This window comes from Corvus brachyrhynchos, unplaced genomic scaffold (genome assembly GCF_000691975.1).
Source record: "Corvus brachyrhynchos isolate BGI_N302 unplaced genomic scaffold, ASM69197v1 scaffold175, whole genome shotgun sequence".
Classification (NCBI taxonomy): domain Eukaryota; kingdom Metazoa; phylum Chordata; class Aves; order Passeriformes; family Corvidae; genus Corvus; species Corvus brachyrhynchos.
The window spans coordinates 977,499-997,200 of NW_008238448.1; the positions used below are offsets into that span (position 1 = coordinate 977,499).

Sequence of the window (19,702 nt, forward strand, 5' to 3'; positions counted from 1 at the left end):
AAAGCATTTCTAAAGGATGGACGGAAATATGTTCAAAGTTTGTAAAGTTGCCCAAAAGACAGAGCAAAGCTGTATTTCTTATTCTGATACTTCCAGATGAGGAAAATACAGTTGGTGTTTGGTGCTTTTTACCAGACTATCAAAAAACTTACCCAAGGAAGCCCATGAAGGAGCCTGCCAAATGTCATTGAGTTGCCAGTACAGAGCTCCCATTGTGTGTCCTTCTCCATTGATTATTTCACTTTGACTAAAACGATAGAATTCAGTTTCTGTCTTTATACACTGAGCCTGCATCACCTTGGTCAACAAAGAGATAAAAAAATATTTTTGGTATATTGGATTTTACTTCTTTGCAAAACATGTGTGAATATATTGATACACAACACAGATTTCACAGCAACATAATTTTAAACTTGAGCCCTGAGGAATATCCACCTGCAGTGCAGTGGGTCTCTGCTGGAAGGAATCTATTCCTAGCAGCTCCCAACAGCCTTGCAAGCAGTACCCTTCAAGAATCTCATACAGGGCTACTTCCATATAGTGAAGATGGTCTTTGAAAGGCAAATGGAAGACAAGGAAAATAAAATGAAATTTAAAATAATTTTTTTTACATTAATTTAAATAACCCCCTCCAGAGCTGCAAAATGACATTAAGCTGCATTACCTTGGTGTCTAAAGCCTGACACTCTGAACTTAAAACACACATTCTCATATACAGTCAAAACTGTGCATCAGAAAACCGACCTTTTTTCAGCCGCACTCCCACTCCTTTTCTCATTCTCTACCTTATCTAAAAAACATTTTTCAGAATTTTTCATTGGCCAAGTTCTCAATGGACGCTAAACAGATTTCTACGTTCTTCACACAGTTTATTATTAGGCTGGGGAAAATATGAAGAAGTTCTTAAAATAAAGGCCTTTAGCACAGCTTAAAAGGTAAAGATATTACTTTTAGTTAACCATTAAAGCAAGTTTGATTTCTTTATCCTTTTTGCTATCCTTATTTTGGTATTAAATTGTTTAACCTGTTAATAAGGCCTTGATAGACTTAGCCTTACAGAAACCCTCACAGCTTTTTGAGTCAGGACCTCACTGTGCAAGTTTTACCCCTGTCTTCAATTTCACAGCATCATCTATCCTTGTTCTCTTGTCAAGAGTGCCAAAAATTCTCAAGCTATTTTGCTTTTATATAAAACTTGCTGACAGCAGCTCTCAAACATTAAAAACTCAGTGAGTGTGCAGTTATTTCCATCAAGAGTGTTTCTGAAATTCTTGAAACACAACAAAAATTAACAGCACTTTCAATTTGCCCAATAGCATTAAAAAGTTACTTAGCATCTTTTAAAAGTTGCACAGAAATCACAAATAAAGAAACAAGCATGAGGTAGAACTACTATGGATGACGGGCAAAATATATCCTTCTGATCTGAAAAAAAACCCAAAATATATTCTCTAAAATATCAATATTTGAGTCCATAACAAAATAAAAGCTACTATTAATCTAATTAATAGAGAACTACATTTTTGGAAAAAATCTTGCTTCCAAAGCTCGTGTGTTCCATGTGGCAAAAATCAAAGCAGTGAGCCTACAGGAGCCACATGAAGAGCAAAACATCCCCACCCTGGAACAGGGAGTAACGTGCAGCACTGGGAATAATCTTGTACCATGGAAGCCCAGCACATCTCTGCATCCTCCACCAGCTACATGAGCCCAGTTGGAGAGAAGGACCAAGGTACCACATACTGACAGACCTTCTGCCAGTTGAGACAGTTTCTGGGTAATTCCTTGAGTATTCCAGCCCTTCTATGATGAAAACTGGAGTCTCTCTACAGTAAAAGAGAGACAAGCTAGTTCCAACTTAAACTGGACTCTCCAATGCTTCAGTATGGAAACTTTCTTTATGATGGAACATTCCCTAAGGGACCAGGTCCAGTTCTAACAGCTGACAGAATCTAATGGAACAAGTACTGACAGCTACTTCTATGGAAGACATCACTGTTACCTGAGTGAGGTAAATCATATCTTTGAACTGCTTCACAGGATCTGGGCTCTGGGGAAGCTTGAAATGACGCCCAATCTCTTGAAGCATCTGAATATTGCCACCTTCATGGTGTTGCCGATGGAGAGAAAAATTGCTTGTGTAGGACCAGTCCTCAGGGGAAGAAACCTTTTAAAAAACACAAAAGTAAGGTATCCGAAGGAAAAGGTAGAATGTACATTTAATGACTGTCAGGATATTGAGGAAAGGACATTCATAACAGCCTACTGGCATCATCCAAAACCTTAAAATTGGGAGTGCATTTCTATAGTGCCTCATGTAGTCACGCAAGGATTTTGAATCACTAACACCCTTTGCTTACACTCCTTGCACAAATAAACGAAAACACACACTGCTGTTGAACCCAGAAGAGCAACTTTTGGCTCAGTGACATTTAACTTATTTGTCCTACGGTTTAGGTTGGCCAAGGGACTTCAGAGTTTTGCTGGCATTCATAGTAAAGCAGAAACACCATAGATTAATATGGAAAAATGTACTCTAGTCAAACACATTTAGGTATAAGGGTTACATAAGTCGGTAGGGTTATAAATTCTAATAATATGTATATATCTTTTCAAAACCTGCCTCTGATAACAAACGATCATAAAACAGCTTTTTTCAACTAAAGACAATAACGCAGCATAACTCACTAAGTTATTATTGCCAAGCTTTCATTGTAATTATACTCTCTAAACAATCTTTGGATTGAATAATTTTTATTAGCATGTTATTAATACGGATGAATGTTCTGATTATGCTTCAGATAAAATGCTTTGCCCAGCAAATTGAAAGGAATATTCTGAACTCCTTTTGGTTGCATGCATGAACATCAACATCTCTCCCTGGACAAAAGGACAAACAGCATGATATGTCTCTGCTCCAATCTGACGTAAGATAGAATATATAATATCTAAATGTAACAGGAGACAAAACCGAATCCTCTTACATGCAATACATTAAGAAACAAATTATTTAAATCAAAGAAATTGGTAAATACATAAAAATCAAAACATTTTAAAATTTGGTACAATTCAGCTTTTGTCAGGTTTCTTCTCTTTCTCAAATACATGTCCCTAGACACCACAAAAGTAAACAGACGTTAGTCAATCATTACTGAGCTATACTTTAAATAGAATTACTATTAGAAATAAGAGTTTTATAATAGTCTCTCATTCAAACCACCTCTTGCAACATCAAGGTAAGTATATTTAACACTAAGGAGGGAAACAGTACTGTTTCATCCCCTCTCCCCACCAGCACACACTTCTATCCCACTTGTGCCATACCACACCTAACAACACATTACTACAGTTTGGATGTGGAACTTTGTTGGGAAGAAGCTCACTGCCCTCGCTAAATGAGAGCGAAGGAGACAGTAAGGTGTGGAAGCCCAGCCTTACCTTTTCAATTGTACTGAAGGAAGGCCAGGACTGAAACCCATATTCCGAAGCAAAACGAGTTTTAGGATACACTGTCCAGTTCCAGCAGTCACTCTTGTAGTCATAGAAGTGTGTGTCACCATAATGGGTGTCATAAGGATTCTGGGAGAGCCAACCCTGTTTAACTGACTCCAAGCCATTGGTGGGACTAGATGCAACAAAAGGACGGCTCTTATCTTCCTGGGATTTAAAGAAAACAAAGCAAAACTAAAATACAACCCCCTTACAAAGTGACTGGCTTTTATCATCTGAATTCATAGACCATTTTTTGAAAAGGCGGGGTGGGGGGCAGGGACAACATGCCATTGCCAAATGTCTGAGTCACCACCTAGGAAACATTCCAATTTATATCCTAACATTCATCATCTTTACTTGCTTAATTAGCTTCTTACTTATGTTCTTGGAGGACAGCTGGGCATGATTCTGCTTGCTCTGCTGTTCTGAGGGATTCTCTCCTCTCATCAAGAGATTTTCTATCTTTATACACCTCTAAATTCTTAATGAAGGCTATTTAAAGTGTGTCTTGTGAAATATATACTCAAGGAACATTAATATTTGAATACTGTGACTTCTTTATAGAAAAATTATTACTGTTGCAGTGTTTTTGCAGGAAAAAGGCCATGATTTTCTCCTTTCTTATTAAACAGTCACCTAAATTTAGTCCTACCAAATCCAAGGTGTTCTGCTTTTAATGCTTGCATGGTATAATTACAGGTTATTGTCATTTTAGCTGGCTCTGCATGCTAAGATAGATGAGACTACAAGAAGGGTTACATTTCAAATTGTTCAGAGCTGCCTTTATTTATAGCCTCAGTAGACTTAGGATACTAAATCTTTTAACAGTAGCCTACAAAGTACTGAAGGAATCCTTTTGCAGGTATAATTCATTTAACACCCTACTTGTAGTAAGATAAAGGCCTGAGTTAAGTTTCCAGTCACAAGTTACAGCAACTGGCTCCAACACTGCAATGCACTCAAGACACGTGCTTCATTTTAAGAAACTGTCCTGTTTCCCTGTCTTCTTCTTTTTTTCTTGATGTGAGTAATTAATAATTAACTGAAACAATTTACTAGAGGACATCCTGGATTCCCTGAAGTCTTTAGCTCAAAGTTAGAAGTCTTTTCAAGTTACCTAGTCCAGTACTACTAGTAGCTACAGGTTTCCTCAGCTGGCTTGTATTACACAGGACCTGAAGTTATTTCCCTCTATGGTTCCTTTTTGCACGGAAAATAGTGGATTATTCAGTGGATTTAAAATAAAAATGGGTCCATCTTGGATGGCAGTGCTGCAGGAGTGAACTGCAACTAAAACACAGTATCAAGCCAGAACACATCACTTTGCTGCACACACACTGGCCACCCAACTCATGTAGCTAATCACAAAAACACAACAGGTGATACCTTTACACACAGCTCAGTAGAGAAATCTAGAGTCTGCTCTTCTAAGAGGAGAAATAAACCTACAAAAGCTGTGCAAAACGGGTAGTGCCAAATCACAGTGGACTTCATCAAGGATTCCAAGCGCTTGTGGGCTGCATGCTCACAGTTTAAATTTTATATCAAAATACTTTATTTTGCCTTCATATACTGTAGAATACCAATATTTTGTTTTTTCAAAAACAATCAATACAATGACTACACAGCATGAGTTTAATGTTCAGCATCACTTTGGTTTTACCTGCTTATAACAAAAAATATTCAGTCACATACTGAAAAAATAACGTCTTTATAGATTTGTTCAACTGATATTAAAAGACCTGAGGGTTGTTAAATACCTTTCACAGTATTCTTCAACAAAATCAGGATAAAGGAAACCTGATCATCTAGATTAATTAATGGGCAAGTTGGCTTTTGTCCACTGAAGTGAAAGCACTTGTGGACGTACTAAAAACAGGAAGGAAAAAAGAAGCAAGATCCACTACACTTTCAGGTTTTACTTTACACATCACAAAATGTTAAAGACAAGTAATTTTTTCTATTTTTTTACTTTGAGAATAACTCTTGAGTTTAAAGAGTTGTTTAGAAGGGCTTGAAAAGGGCAATTTCTCAACGTGCTCTTTTTCATGTCTCAAAAGGATTAAAAGAAGAAAAGGAAATCCCAACTTGCTCAAACATTAAAACTTTTTGCCAATCCATATCCCCCTAGGGTTTCTTGAGATCACTTACAGTAAGAACTATTTCTCGTATGTTCTTCACATAAAGTGTCACGTAGTCTTTGATATAGACTCCTATATCAGCATAAGGTATGGAGAACCAGTTGCTTGCAAGTGCTGCTTCATTTTCATTGTTACCACTCCACAGAATAATTGATGGATGAGATTTCAAACGTCGTACCTGAAATACAACTTACAGTTTCAGAAGTCAAACAAAAGTACTCATCTTTAAAATGAATTGTTTTTTAAAAAATCACTTTATTACTAATTGAATTACAAGTCCACACGTATATTACATATGCTGAGCCCACAATTCCCATTTTCTGCTACACAATTCACTATTCCCTCAACTTGTCACCAGGCTCAAAGTTTTGTAATATACACTTTCAGAAGGGCAAACTTCTAATATGCTGACATGTATCTGCCTCATGCATGTGTGTACCATCCACATCTACTCAGCCATGTGTGAAGGATAAATTCTGTGCAATCTGCTTGACTGACTACTCCAGCAAGTAGTCGGAGGAGTTAAAGAAGATTTAGCAAGGGTACATTTTGCGTCTGCTACATAAAGGTACCCTAACAAACACTTCCAAACAACCATTTTTGGAAAGCTAACTTATACAGTCAGTCAATCAAAAATAGATACTGTGAAATACAGCTTTGATACAAGGATAAAATACCTGATGAGAAACTTCTGCTCTTACGGATTCTAAATAATTCTGGTCAGTTGGATACAGTGCACACGCAAACATAAAATCCTGCCAAATCTACAAGGAAAAGGAAAGATAAGAAAACACTGTCAGCCAATTATTTTTATTATTTTACAAACAAAAAGTATATGGCTACTGGGATGCACAATCCTTTGTTCAGATAGAAAACAAATCACATTCACCATGGGGCTCAAGTATGTGTCCACTCCACTGTGGTTATCCTCAATATCAGCGTTACAAAATAATTACCCTGAGGAATGAGATCCTGACAGTCTACACTGAGGAGTGGAATACTGCTCAGTAGATGAAGGTCTGTGAGTTTCAAAAGAACAATCAGAAACATGAACATCTAGCAATTTGCAGCTGAACAGAACAATTTCCTATTTATTTACTACTTTGCAGGTGTGACACCAAATACCCATTACTTAATGAGAAGAGATGATAATTCTTCTGATGCGGTACTGAGCACACTTAACAAATGTTAAAGTGTACTTGTTAAGAAAACACCTCCATACAAAATGATCTTAAAACCAGCAAATCTTACCCAGTAAGAGGGGCAGAAACAAATTAGATCCTCTAAAAACACAATGATCTTTCTCTTTAAAGAAAGATCAAGTAGATACTAGAGAACAGCAAGCCTTTCAATTCAACAACAGTAAACTCCATTTGTACTTTGAAGGAGAATTACAGAAAGGAGAAGGGAAGCCCAATGAGATGGGTAAGATTTCTTGTTTACCCATTTTGTTTTTTAAATTGCTGTAACCTTGAGATTCCTTCTAGTCCATCTCAAATGTTAATGAAAAGTCCTCCAGAAGGAGCATGATTTACCCAAAGGAGTCTGTAGGAGACTCCACTTTTTGAACACCATGCTACATAGAGAGAGAGACAGACCAGCTCCACATACAGTTGCATTTTCACTGCAGTGAGAATATGCTTTTACGTGGCTCTTTTCAGCACGCATTCCCTAAGGAAACTGAAGATAGAGAATAGGACAGTGGGGGATAATGGAGCCATTAATAATTGTTACAATCCTAACACTGTACAAAAAAAGCAAAGCTATTGCTGCAGAATCACTCATAATCCTTTACTGACTGTTGGTGTCAAAACTCTCTATTGAAAGAAACTTTTTTCCACTATTTCCCTCAGTGAGCTATGACTGCTTTTCCTTAAGCACAGTTTGACTCCAATACACTTTTAAGCCTTTGCAAGACCATCAGAAGAAACAAAACCAAAAACCTCCACCACTGCCCCCTCCAGAATAAGGGTCTGATTTTCTGCATTTACTTGCTATTTTGGCTGTTAAATAGGATCTAAATCTTGCACTGAGCACTGTACAGGCACAGATCTAAGTGGCCTACTTAAGGTGCCTGGTGTCAAAAATTAAAGAACTGTAAGTGCTCAGAAGCCTTGAAAATCAGGACACTCATTCAGATGACTAAAATAGATGTAACTTTTTTTTTTTTTTGCAAGCACACACATCTGAAACAGCAAGGTATGAATTCTGTTTCGCTGTTTTCCTGGTGTAGACTAAGACCAAACACACTTCTTGGGATTTTTAATACCAGATGCAACTTGACTTTCATTCATCTAGTCACTACTTCATCAAAACTTATTAATACGTTCCTCCAAGCTCATATAATCAAAGGTACTCATGTAGGATTAGTGATTGAAGCAGGTGTTCACCTTACAGCTACATTTATATTCAATTATAATTTTTTCAAAATGGCCCTTTGGATTATGCCTTCCATGTTTGACTATGGGCCAAATGGAAAGTCTGAACCAAAAAACCTAAACCTTCTCAGCTATTACTAAAAAGAAGAAAATACTTTTGAAAGAAATAAAATCCATTTCCACAACTGAGAAAAGCATGGCTACCTTCTACCTAATGGCTATCTTCTACTACAAAGTCTCCAAAATATCATTTCCAGATTCAACAGACATCCCAGCCTTTGTAATCAGAAACCATTCAAATTAAAATAAAACTAAAAAACCCCATCCAATCAAAAAATCAAGTTGATCTGACCTCTCGTGTTGATACTCCACAATGTCCTTTGGAAAGATGGTTAGAACTTATGCATTAATCCTCTTATTTTTTTCATTTAAAGTGGATTTTCATTTACAAGTTCTTGTCAGTTTCTAAATAAGTATTCTGTGTTTATTGTTTTTACCATTATTCCTATTTCATCACAAATGTCGTAGAATTCATCTTGTTCATATACTCCTCCTCCCCAAACACGAAGGGCATTCATGTTAGCATCTGCTGCAGACTTCAAGAGTAGCCTCAGTCTGTCAAATACAAAAAGGAGATATAAAAGTTCTGTGAAGTTGTATTACTTAAGAGTTTCTAAGGTGATACAAAAAATGAAGAAACCAACTCCCCTACTGAAAAAAAACCCCAAATCTAAGTCATTAGCAGGCAATCTAAGACTTAGAAAGTATCAAAATACTCTAGTTTCTAAACCTGCATGTCTGGACAGAGCTCTCAAAAAGCAATTTTTCGTGCAGAACAGTTGCTTGGTCCTGTTAACACATACGAAATAGATGGAGTGACACATGTGTAAGTGCTTTTACAGAAGTATTGGCAGGCCCAGATTTAAAAATACTATATTTTATTACTCATGTTGTTCTTTTCTCCTCTGATATTACTTGCTTTGTATGTCAATTACTTGGATTCAAATTCTCTTTAACCACAATCAGAAATGTATATTCTCTTCCTGAGTTCCATAATGCATAGCGAGAATGGGGAAGTGACAGGGTGAGGAGAAAGACTGAGACTCGCGATCTCATTTTAAGGGTTTCAAGCTCCAGTCATTTTTCCTTGCAACATACTGGCAGCCTCTAAATTGCATGTGAATGCACACTGTAGCATGCCCTGTTGTCCTGGTTCCCAGAGCAAAGCTTAGTCCAAGTACAGGATAGCCACCCCACCTGCATCTCTGGGGTGCTGTGCATTGACAGGCAAGCAGCCTAGATGAGATGAGGAAAAGGGGAAAGAAGCTGCTATGCACTTATGAAACCCTGCATGACATGGGCTAGGACATGGATGAAGTGCACGTCCTCCAAATACCAATGGATGTGGCCAGGCAATAAGGTCAAACAGCCTGAGCATTGTCCCTAAAAATACCCAAAAGGCCAGTAACCTATGAACTGCAAACAATCCCCTTCCCACCAGTAACTGCACCTGCATGCCTTGAACATTGTTCAAATCTGTTCTTGTTAATTAAGCCCTAATTCTGAAGCCTTCACCCCAGGACAATTACTGTGCTACCTTGAAAGTTTTACTCACTAAAGCCAACCTTTGACAAAGGGTGTAGAGAGAATCAGGAGGAGGAAAACATGATCCTTTATCCTTAGAGAACATCAAATGTGGCTTACGTGTCAGAGGTCACTCTGTCCTGGAAAGAATCTGCTGGAATCCAGTTTGAGCCCTTAATAAAAATGGGTCGACCATTGAGTCTGAAGTAGAAACTCAGACCTGGTGAGCCAGGAATAGGCTCCTGAACAAGTTCCACTGTTCGAAAATAAACCTGTGAAGATATGAAACTTAGATTTAAAGCTGACAAAATATGAATTAAAACGAAACAAATAAAGAAAAGCATTACAAAAGGGATTGAACTGAACAATAACAGCTTAGAATTTGTCAAGGAGTCAAAAGACATGGTCTCATCTCTAAATTCCTGCTTGCTTAAAAGACACTGTAACAGGACTAGAAAGAATTCTTTCAATAAACCTGTTCACTTTTTGAAGTTGCTATCGTATTTAAGAGAGAGCAAGAGAAAGCATGAGCAAACAATTGTACATGTGCATGCAAGTATGTAAGGAAGAGGCATATGCAGTTCGGTTGTTGCAGAACTCAGTCAGAAGTCCAGCTGCAGACCAGTAAGAGGAATACAGTGGTTGCACCAGATCAGAGACACCATTTAATCTGCAATTTTCTCCTCCCAGGAGACTGTGGCAGCTCAGTTTTAAGTCTTGTCCCTGAATGCCTAGCATCAGATTCATGTAGTACCAGCAAAATCTTCCCCTTTCGCTGTTCTGAAATGATACCTTTTTAATAGCTGTAGCACTTAAAGAGAAAAAATATGCATGCAAACACAAATGCCACTTTGCAAGTGGCCTCTGGCCATCACAGCTGTGTTGGAACAGCATGATCAGCAATAATGTTTCAGAGAGACCAGTTCAGCTAAATAAACACTAACTCTGTGTAAAGTATTAAAGATCACTCCAGATAAAAGCACATCTCAAGAAAAAGCAGAAGCCAAACCATTACAGCTGCTCTTTTAGCCTAATATATGGCATTGTGATGCTGAAACAAGAAAACATTCCTTCTTCTGGTTGGAGGTAGAATTAAAGTTCTCAGGAAATCATTCCAGTCATTTTCTGGGACTTTACTACAAGCAGTGATGCTGCCCTGAGGGGTATCCTGATTGCACTGACATAAACAGCCATGAGAGAGCAGTTAGTGCACTGCAACTGCACTGACCCTTTATTTGTACAGGTGCCTTCCCCACCTGCCATGTCAGCTCCCACCCACCTCCCAACTCCTACAGAAAACAGCTCTTTCAGGGAGACTTTAAACTTTTTCTCCTGCATCCTTGTTCCAGTTCAACTTGTCTAAGTCAGAAAGAAAACACTTCTTTCTTGTACCTGTTGCTCATTATCAGAGGGAGATAACTGGAAAATTAAATAAAGTGAAAGAAAGCTAATAGTAAATTTTAGCCAAAACAGGTTTGGGTCAGGAGGGCAGGAAACTAATTTTTTCTAGTCTACTCCTAAGATAGCAACCACTCCTCCCTCAGATGACTGTTTGCTTTACCTTTTCAAAAGGTCAGCTTGGGGAGTACAGCCTGTTCTCTCTCTGCCACACGCTTCAGTTGAGGCAAGTATCTGTCAGTAAATCAGGCTAAAATTAACCTAGTTAACTGCAAATGATACACCTGTCTTTAAGACAAAATGCAATTCTTTATTTCACACACCAGACATGGCTGGAGTTCAAAAGGGAAATTACTAATCCCACTATGGGACTGCATTTTCTAAACTTCCAACTTATCAAGAACTACACATATAGACAGAAATCTATTTCTAGTGGTAGGGAAGAAAAAGAAAATCACCGCTTTTTGCTTCCTCTTCAGTGCTTTGAAGTTAACAGGACAATTATTAACCAAATACCTGGATAGAGACAATGCATGTGACAAACTAGATGCATTAGTGGAGGTCACAGATCACTGAGCTCAACCTAAACCTCTCTGCATCATGGCAGTGACCATTCCTATAATTTTGCAGACTTAGTTTAACATGAGAAGTTGAATTAAAAAAAATAACCAATGTTTCATACAACTTTCACAGCTACCCCAACTCCTGAAGGCTACAAAAGAAAAACTACAGTATGAGTACTGCACTGGTGAAAAAGTTCTGACCTTCCTACAGTAAATTCAATTACTTGGATAAAAACTCCTCAGTCTCCATTGTGGCTCTTTTTTTATGGCACAAAGTGGAATGGGATCTGCAGTTGGAGCTGCCAAAGTATCTGGGATGTCATCTTAATGGATGTCATCAGGCAGGTTGGGACTGTCTCAGAGTGCATTCATAATGGAGTACATATATTACTAACAGAAGTTATATGATATTGCTTTATTCATTCTCAAGTGGAACTCATGCAATTGGCCAAACCCAAGGCAATCTGAGAGGCTGAAACACTAGGCCAGGACCACCCAGACAGCAGCAGCAAGAGTAAAAGCTCCTTAGCCTCAGCTCACATTCCCAGGCCTTCAAGTTTCAGTGCAACTCCATTGTTCCCCCGGGGGCGATCTGGCAACAGCACATCTTCCTGTTCCTACTACAGCTTCCATCTGCCTTGTGGGGTAAAAGAAGGGCAATGGGAGATAACCAGCATCTGACATGCCTGGCTACGTGCCTTTCTGGCTACCAAAACCTTGGCCACCTTGAAGTCTGTCTGGCAGAGCTTGCTGCCTGAGGGCTGAACATTTCTCCCAGTCTTGCAGCATGCACAAGAGACTCTCTAGCCACCACAGACCAATCAGCTGGTTCTGGGCATTACTATGAAACAGATACCTGGTTTTTTAAGGCACATACAAAGGCTTTGTACACAGTTAAGTGACCTGTGGATCACGTTTGGCATTCCCATATTTAGCAGTATGAAAAGTAGTAAGGATAAAGAGGCCTAGAGCTGAAATAAGATCACAGAACAACCCAGTGACTAACAAATTAGCGAGCAGCATGAAAGTGGTGTGAAAACTACAAAGCCAGAAGGAAAGACTTCTGGAAGTCATGCTAAAATGCCTAGGGGGAAAAGAGTGTGTAAAGGGATGGAGGGAAAGAAGCTAGAGGCCAAGATCTTGAAAGTATAAAAATAGCCTTACAAAACAAAAAACTCTGAGTACAGTGCTGGAGAAACAGGCATGCAGAAAGATGGGGAAACAGAACTGAAAAGCAAACAAATGCCTCATGGGGCAATTCCTTGACGTAGGGACGGCAAGAAGAAAAGCAGCTTACCAATACCAAATAGGACCCTCCATCAAGAAAACTAATTTCACTCTGAGATATGACTTTGTTTCACATGATCCTAAGAAACAAACTCTAAACCAAAATACTCAAACGGAAAACCAAACCAAAACCAAACCACATCCCATCCTGGATGCTGGGTTTTATTCTACTTTGGTTTTCTGCTATTCTGAACTGGAATGAGTAATTATTTCTCTCAGCCAAAGAGATTCCCAGCACTGCTGGCTAGAGCTCTATAGAGCTCCTGCAAGTAAATACTGGAAGGCCACCCAGAAGTATTCCCAAAGGATTAGTTAATGTTCTGAAGACTATTCTAACATGTCAGAATCCAGAAAGTAGTTCAAACTAGGTGTAGCCAAATCTGACATAAAATCAAGCTGTGTTTTCTCACATGTACAGTTCTCATGCGTCAGTTTTCTCCTGTCCAAAGTTAAGTAGATACTCATACGGACACAAACCACTTGTGAAATGCCTCACCACTAATTTTTTTTTCTGGGGAAAAAGAAGAGAAAAGGTGGAAGTAAGAAAGGGTGGAAGCAAGGGTTATTCCTCTTGAATACAGTCACTACAACATGGACAACAGAACTGACAACAAAACAACTGTCAGGAATACTAATCCCTGATTGTATCTCCTGAACTAATCAAAGTTCTTATTAAGCTATATGAATGTTGCTATTCAGTCCTGCTGACATGAGAGAAAATTATGCTACAACATGAAAAAACTGCATGCAGAGCCTTTTTCCACTCATACAGCTCTGGGTGGCGGGTGATGCTGTGTGTGCACACGTGTGTCTGTCAGAATCCAAGACAGAGATTCACAAAACACAGGATGGATGATCTGACTTCACACTGTAAACTGTAAAGGCTTCATATGCCGGTTAATTTACAATGCCCACTATGTGGTGCAATGCCTTCTTTTTCCCGCTCTTTCCCCTTAAGAAGAAAAAAATAAGAGGCTTCTGTTGTAGACCATGAAGTCCTTATGATCATATGCAAGAGAGCTCTATGAAATATTCTGACACAAGCACCCAAATGGAACTGCTTAGCTTTCTATCATTGTGCAGTTTTCACACAGTAGTAACAGAATTTTCCTTTTTACAGGCTTTATAGCCGTATTTCCTACAACCAGTTTTGCCAAGCATAATATGCTGTGTTTACTTGGTGTGGGTTTTTTAATTGTTTCAAAATTAGAACACTAATAACAGCAAAGAATTATTATTATGACTTCATCAGTCTGTATAAAGACTACAACACCAGAAGCTACTAGTTTTTCATAGGGTTTTTTCACATGAACAAATGTTACAGCAAATAGCAGTTTAGATGTTTGGTGACCAGGTTAGTTTTTAGTGAAGCAATACACACCAGAAACATCTAACAAATGCATACATTTACATGGTTGTTTCCACATGTTCATGGCATAAGGAGCCCAGTCTAATCTCTATGATTTTTCTTTTTAATGGACAATTGGAAATCACCTCTTCTAGGCTTCTTAGTAAAACCAAACAGATAATTAAACAGCCAGGGTGTTAGAGGAACCCTTACGCAAAAATTCCTGAATATTACTTTTATGGTCATATTTAAGATCTTACCTCTTCTCGAGCCTGAAGCATATCTACCACATTCTAATAATGTATGTTAGGTTTTAGGAATGTGTCTATCCCATAAATTTTTTACAAACTGAATTATCAAGAAAAATCTCAGTAATAAAGCTTTGCATAATCTTATAGAAATCTAAAAGGAGTTTTCAGCGCATGATACAAAACCAAGAGCATGGTATATCAAGTTTAGAAGTGCTGTTTTCTTTTCATAAGCTAGAAAACTCAAGAAGTAAACATCTTTTCGCTTCTGAGGTTTCCAGCTAACTTTAAGTCATCTTGCAGCCTAAATATAAGTAAAGGCATCCATACAAGCTAAGACTAATGGAAAACAGGTAGCCATACATTGTGATATTACAAAAACTCATTTCTCATTAGCATTTTCACATGCATATTACAATCCATCAAGATATTTAAGAGCTCTAGACACCTGCTACGCAGAGCAGATGTCCTAACAGTACCAGCGCAATGCCAGATGTAACTAAGCTGAAGGGCTCACCTTTGAAAACTTCTCAATCTGGCATCCTTCCTCCATCATAAAAGTTGTTGTCATGTTGTATCCAGTTTGCTTTCCATGCCCATTTGGCCACCAAGCCTCCACTGCAGAACTCTTGAACATACAAAGGATAAAGTCAGAGCAACATATATAAAAAGAGGTAACAAACGCACCTGGGGCTCAGATACCTTTGGGTGAATTACCGCAAATTTAACAAGGTTTTGTGCTTCAGGTGAGATATGCTAATGCTGTCTCCAGCTGCAGCTCTGAGGTGAAAATCATTTACAGAGAGAACTATGATTTCCTCTGCTGAAGTCCAGGCTATCACTTCATGTCCACAACAGGCCATGAGCACACCCAGACATGGATGCACACATCTGGCTGCTACTCCTCAGCTGAGGTACACTGACACACTACTCCTCCAAACCCCAAATATCTGTGTCAGGAGCAGCCACTGTTCACTGAGCTCTGTATCATACACCTCCTCTCATCGATCCCTTTATCTATCCCATGCTACATTCAACATACAGCAGTGACACTTTTCAACTGTGACTTTGGTAATATGCGACCATACTGACTGCTTCACATATGTCAAGCTTTTAAATCAAATTCTTTCATTCTTTCAGTGGTTTTTCCTTTGTCTCTCTGTGCTTCCTAATCGCCTCATTAGTACACCGTAATTTTTACAAACATGAAATACAATCTCTAAGATGACAGAATATTTATCTTCACTCTAGCAGCCTACTTCTGCTGCTCAATCCTGTTGCCAGCATTTGCCAGTTGAGTGCACAGCACAAAAATTGTGGAAAGAAAGCAATAATGCATGCAACCAAACAATGGAGGGATCAGCACTGAACATAGTCATGCAAGGAGTGCCTCAATCTTTTCAAACAAACTGAGGCCAGAAAGCAGCCCAACAATATGTTTGGCTGTAGCTATACTTGGACACAACCACGACTATATCGTGAATGTATCTTCCAGCTTCTCCAATACAGAATTATCATAACCGCTTGTGAGGAAGCACTGATCTCTGTGCTGCATGGAAGCACAGACTCAGTGTGTGCCTCGACAACAAGGGAGTGTTCGCAGCTGCCTGGAACGACTGGAGTGTCTCATTGGCCACTAATGATGTCACCCCTGTGCTCACCACTAGCTAATAAGCAAAATGCTCTCATGTTGGCAACACAGCACTTCGAGTGGCAACTGCAGGAAGGCTGATAAACATCTTGGTGATATGCAGCACTCGAACACCTACTGACTCCACAATATAATCTGCAATAAGCTCTTAAGTAGAAGGAAATTTCTGGTGTTAAATTCTCAGTATTTAACATGCACCACACAAGTCTGTGTACAGAGTAAGGGCTCCGTTAGCCTCGTCAATACATGAGAACACATTTCGGGGCTTCTCGTAAAATCACCTGATGTGAATTCGTGCAGCAAAGCCTTTTGTGCACAAAGAATAATGAAACACTGCTGCTTCTGCTCTGAAGGAAGTGCTTCCTCCCAGACTTGCAGTTGCACTATACTAACAGATCTCTTCTGGGGCTGGGGGTGGGACAACTAAATAAGCAAAAATAATTTCTGAAGTTTCACTTTTCAGCACCTGCTTAATATAATACATTAAAAAGCTAAGCAGAGACTAATGGTTGTTTTAAATGAAACTGGGTATTGGTGATTGCTCATGTAGCTTGCATGTCAGATGACAACATTAACAAAAACTATGTTTCCAGGCTTCTGTGACAAAATAAAACAAAGCACGTAAATGCACAAGTCACAAAATGTACAAACTAGAATATAAACACCCTGCTTGCTTTCTCTCCACTCAAACAACTGACAAGTGAACTCAAGAACACACACACAATGCAGTCAAACTGGGAAAACAGATGCAGATTTACACAGCAATGCAGAAAATCAGCAGAGCCAGTAAAATATAGAAAAGCTTGAGGGCAGGACCTCAAATGCTATTAACCGCCAGTATTGTCAGAAGCCCCAAATTCCTGCTCACAGCATATCACCACCCACAAATGTGTGTCCTGTGGCAGTGAAGGTCCCATGGAGAACTCCATCAGGTGTGGCTCCTGCTCCACCTGCCTGGGCTCCCACTCTGTCCACTGGCCTGAGCCTGATTTTTCAATTGAGTTTGCTCCTCACTAGAGCACCTTTTACCAGTCAAAAATTCCTCCTGAGATTTGCTGATCCAAAGGACAAGACAACGTAAGGAGTATTACTCCACAAAATTTTCTTTCGCTTTTATTTACCTGGAAGATTATCTACTAAGAGGTTTGAGAAATGTTTCCTCTCTGTCCTGGGACAATCATGCATATTGTAGTATATTCTGATCCCCATCAGTCCAGTGAACAGTAGCATGTGAGATATCTGCTGCCAGTGAAGCGAAGCGACACAGGGTATCCAACGGTTATTTACCCAAATAACTCAAAATAGGTCATTTAACAGTGGCCAGTGTTATGTGATCTTTTTTCTAAGGCTTCATCATCTTTTTGCTCTGAACTACGTAACTCCACAAACATCAGATTTTAGAAAGCAAAAGAACTCTTCTCCTACCCTGTAAGGGGTACAAGACTGTTGTTAAAAGTCAGGAACACAGTAAGGAATGGGAGGGAGGGCTAAAACTGGCATGAAGGCAAAAAGTCACATTGGAAACCAGGGGAAACATTTTGCAGCTGACTAGCTTTCCACACACACCTCCTTACCTTGTTGATGTTTACATGCAGCACAATGCTGCCTTCTCCAGGTTGAAGCCTCACACTGAACGTTTGCTGCGTTTTTAATTTGGGAATGTTCACAGTCACAAGACCTGCAACTGGCTTGGAGCTGACTACATCAAAAATAGACTCGACTTCAAGACACCACTGCTGAGCACTCTTTACTAAGTGAAGGAGGAGAAAAAAAATGGGAATTTAAGAATTATGTTTATATACCTATTAGTTAACACCACCTCTCATTAAAAAAAAATTCAAACACCTAAGAGTAAATTTAACAATTTTCAGGCTGTGTTTGAACCAGATCTACACGGTTAATCTTCTTACTTAGCTCATCTGTGTCAAAGAGAAGAGAACAATGCAATATGATTTATGTTTCTTAACTCTTTTTTTCATTCAAAAGCCATCCAGCCTTTTTTTTCAGAGCTCTGTACAAAAGTCAGAGACCTTGACACCAGTCACTTCATTAGGAAGGAATTTTTTCCCACCAACTCCCACAGACATTGTATTTGCTTTTAGTCAGCACTCATATGAACATGGTCCTCTTTGGGAAAGATTGTAATCACAAGCCAGTACAATCACTTTTGTCAATGAAACAAAAACAGTATTAATAGAAAATGATCTGAATTCATCCCAGACTCACTGGGCAAAATGAATGGAGCTACACTGGGGATGAATTGGGCCCACTGTGTCTAGACTTGACAGGCTATATCTTTATGTCTCCCACCAATGTGTCGTGGAGGAAACAAGTTAATGACTTCCCTGAGATCTCTCTGAAGCTACCACAGAGCGTCCTCTCTTTTACAGAACTTACTGAATAAGGAGAGCCAGGGTCAAGGGTACTCAAGATCTATGTGTAAATTTCCTACTAACTTCAGCAATTGAATTGCCTAGCCACTAACATAGCCTGGCTAATCCTATATTTCAAATGTTACATATTAACATACAAGCAAAAGCGAATAAAACAGAAAACAAGGAAAACTAGAACTAAGACACATTTTATATACCCAAACTACAAATAATTTACTTTCTCTTTTCATTTATATACTCAAGCTCTCCTTCTTCCACAAGAGAAAGAGAGCTCACTCCAAAAAACAAAGAATTGCATTCAGCCCTGGTGTGATTTTCACTGTCTTTCATAGAATGAAGAGCAACGATTGAGTTCCTGAGTTTATATTACACCCAGCATTACCCAGTGAAGACCAATTTTCTGAAATGTGGAAAAAGTTAAAAAAATACCCACTGTACAAGGGTCAGACATTACAGTGCATTTTTCCTTCCCTACAAAGACATATAAAAATTCCAGTCCATTCTTAACCGAATGATCTGTGGGGTCTAGGCACAGAAACCCAGAACAATGAATCTTTTACAGACTCAGTGGTCAAAAGGCTATGACACTGATGAACAATAAAAGTATGTAGGCAGCTTAAATTCAGGTTGTTCATTTACTCTTTCTTTTTCAAACGTTATTATGTTTAAATACTAATAAGCTCTTGCTCTGGTTCCAAGCCACTCTCTGCTGAATGAAAAGAGGTTTGCTCTCTCCACTTATCCAGAGAGCAAGACTTTACCTACCAGAAGGTGGAGTTGTGGGAATGTGGGAGGGACCAGAGAAGGTTTTTACTGTAACTAAATTTTAGAAAGCACACAGTCTGTGCTGGGGCTTTCCATGGAAATTCCAGTCACGTTAATTCTAGCTAAGACCTGCAGCTATTTCAGGACGCTTTAGAAGCAGCCATGGAGTGATGTCTTCCTCTTTTATTCATACACAACAAATCTATTCCCAAGGGGCGAAATCCGCCCCAGTGCAGAGGACCCACGTGCGAGCCTTTACTCCACTGAAGACTGGGCTCAAGAGGCAGTGAAAAAACCACATGGGTGGTCTACAATGGGGCATATCACCGCTTGCAAAAAGTTTCAAAGGAAAATTAACTACTTTTGCTGAGCTGCAGTGATCTTCAGGACAAAGGAGAGGAAAATCAGAGACCACTGCAAGCAAGGAAACTGGTTTGGTAAGTTAGGTAGCAGG

The 19,702-nt window shown here is 39.1% G+C and overlaps 1 protein-coding gene across 1 annotated transcript in view; it reads right to left on the reverse strand.

Moving 5' to 3' along the window:
* MANBA (mannosidase beta) overlaps positions 1 to 19,702 on the reverse strand; it is a 46,385-nt gene that overhangs the window by 11,588 nt on the left and 15,095 nt on the right. Inside the window, exons 6-14 of the mRNA XM_008635669.2 lie at positions 17,665 to 17,840; positions 14,957 to 15,067; positions 9,716 to 9,867; positions 8,509 to 8,626; positions 6,311 to 6,397; positions 5,644 to 5,811; positions 3,439 to 3,657; positions 2,003 to 2,167; positions 153 to 297 (exon numbers count right to left, since the gene is read on the reverse strand). Coding sequence (XP_008633891.2) covers positions 153 to 297; positions 2,003 to 2,167; positions 3,439 to 3,657; positions 5,644 to 5,811; positions 6,311 to 6,397; positions 8,509 to 8,626; positions 9,716 to 9,867; positions 14,957 to 15,067; positions 17,665 to 17,840 — 1,341 coding nt within the window. The remainder of the gene's footprint in view (positions 1 to 152; positions 298 to 2,002; positions 2,168 to 3,438; positions 3,658 to 5,643; positions 5,812 to 6,310; positions 6,398 to 8,508; positions 8,627 to 9,715; positions 9,868 to 14,956; positions 15,068 to 17,664; positions 17,841 to 19,702) is intronic.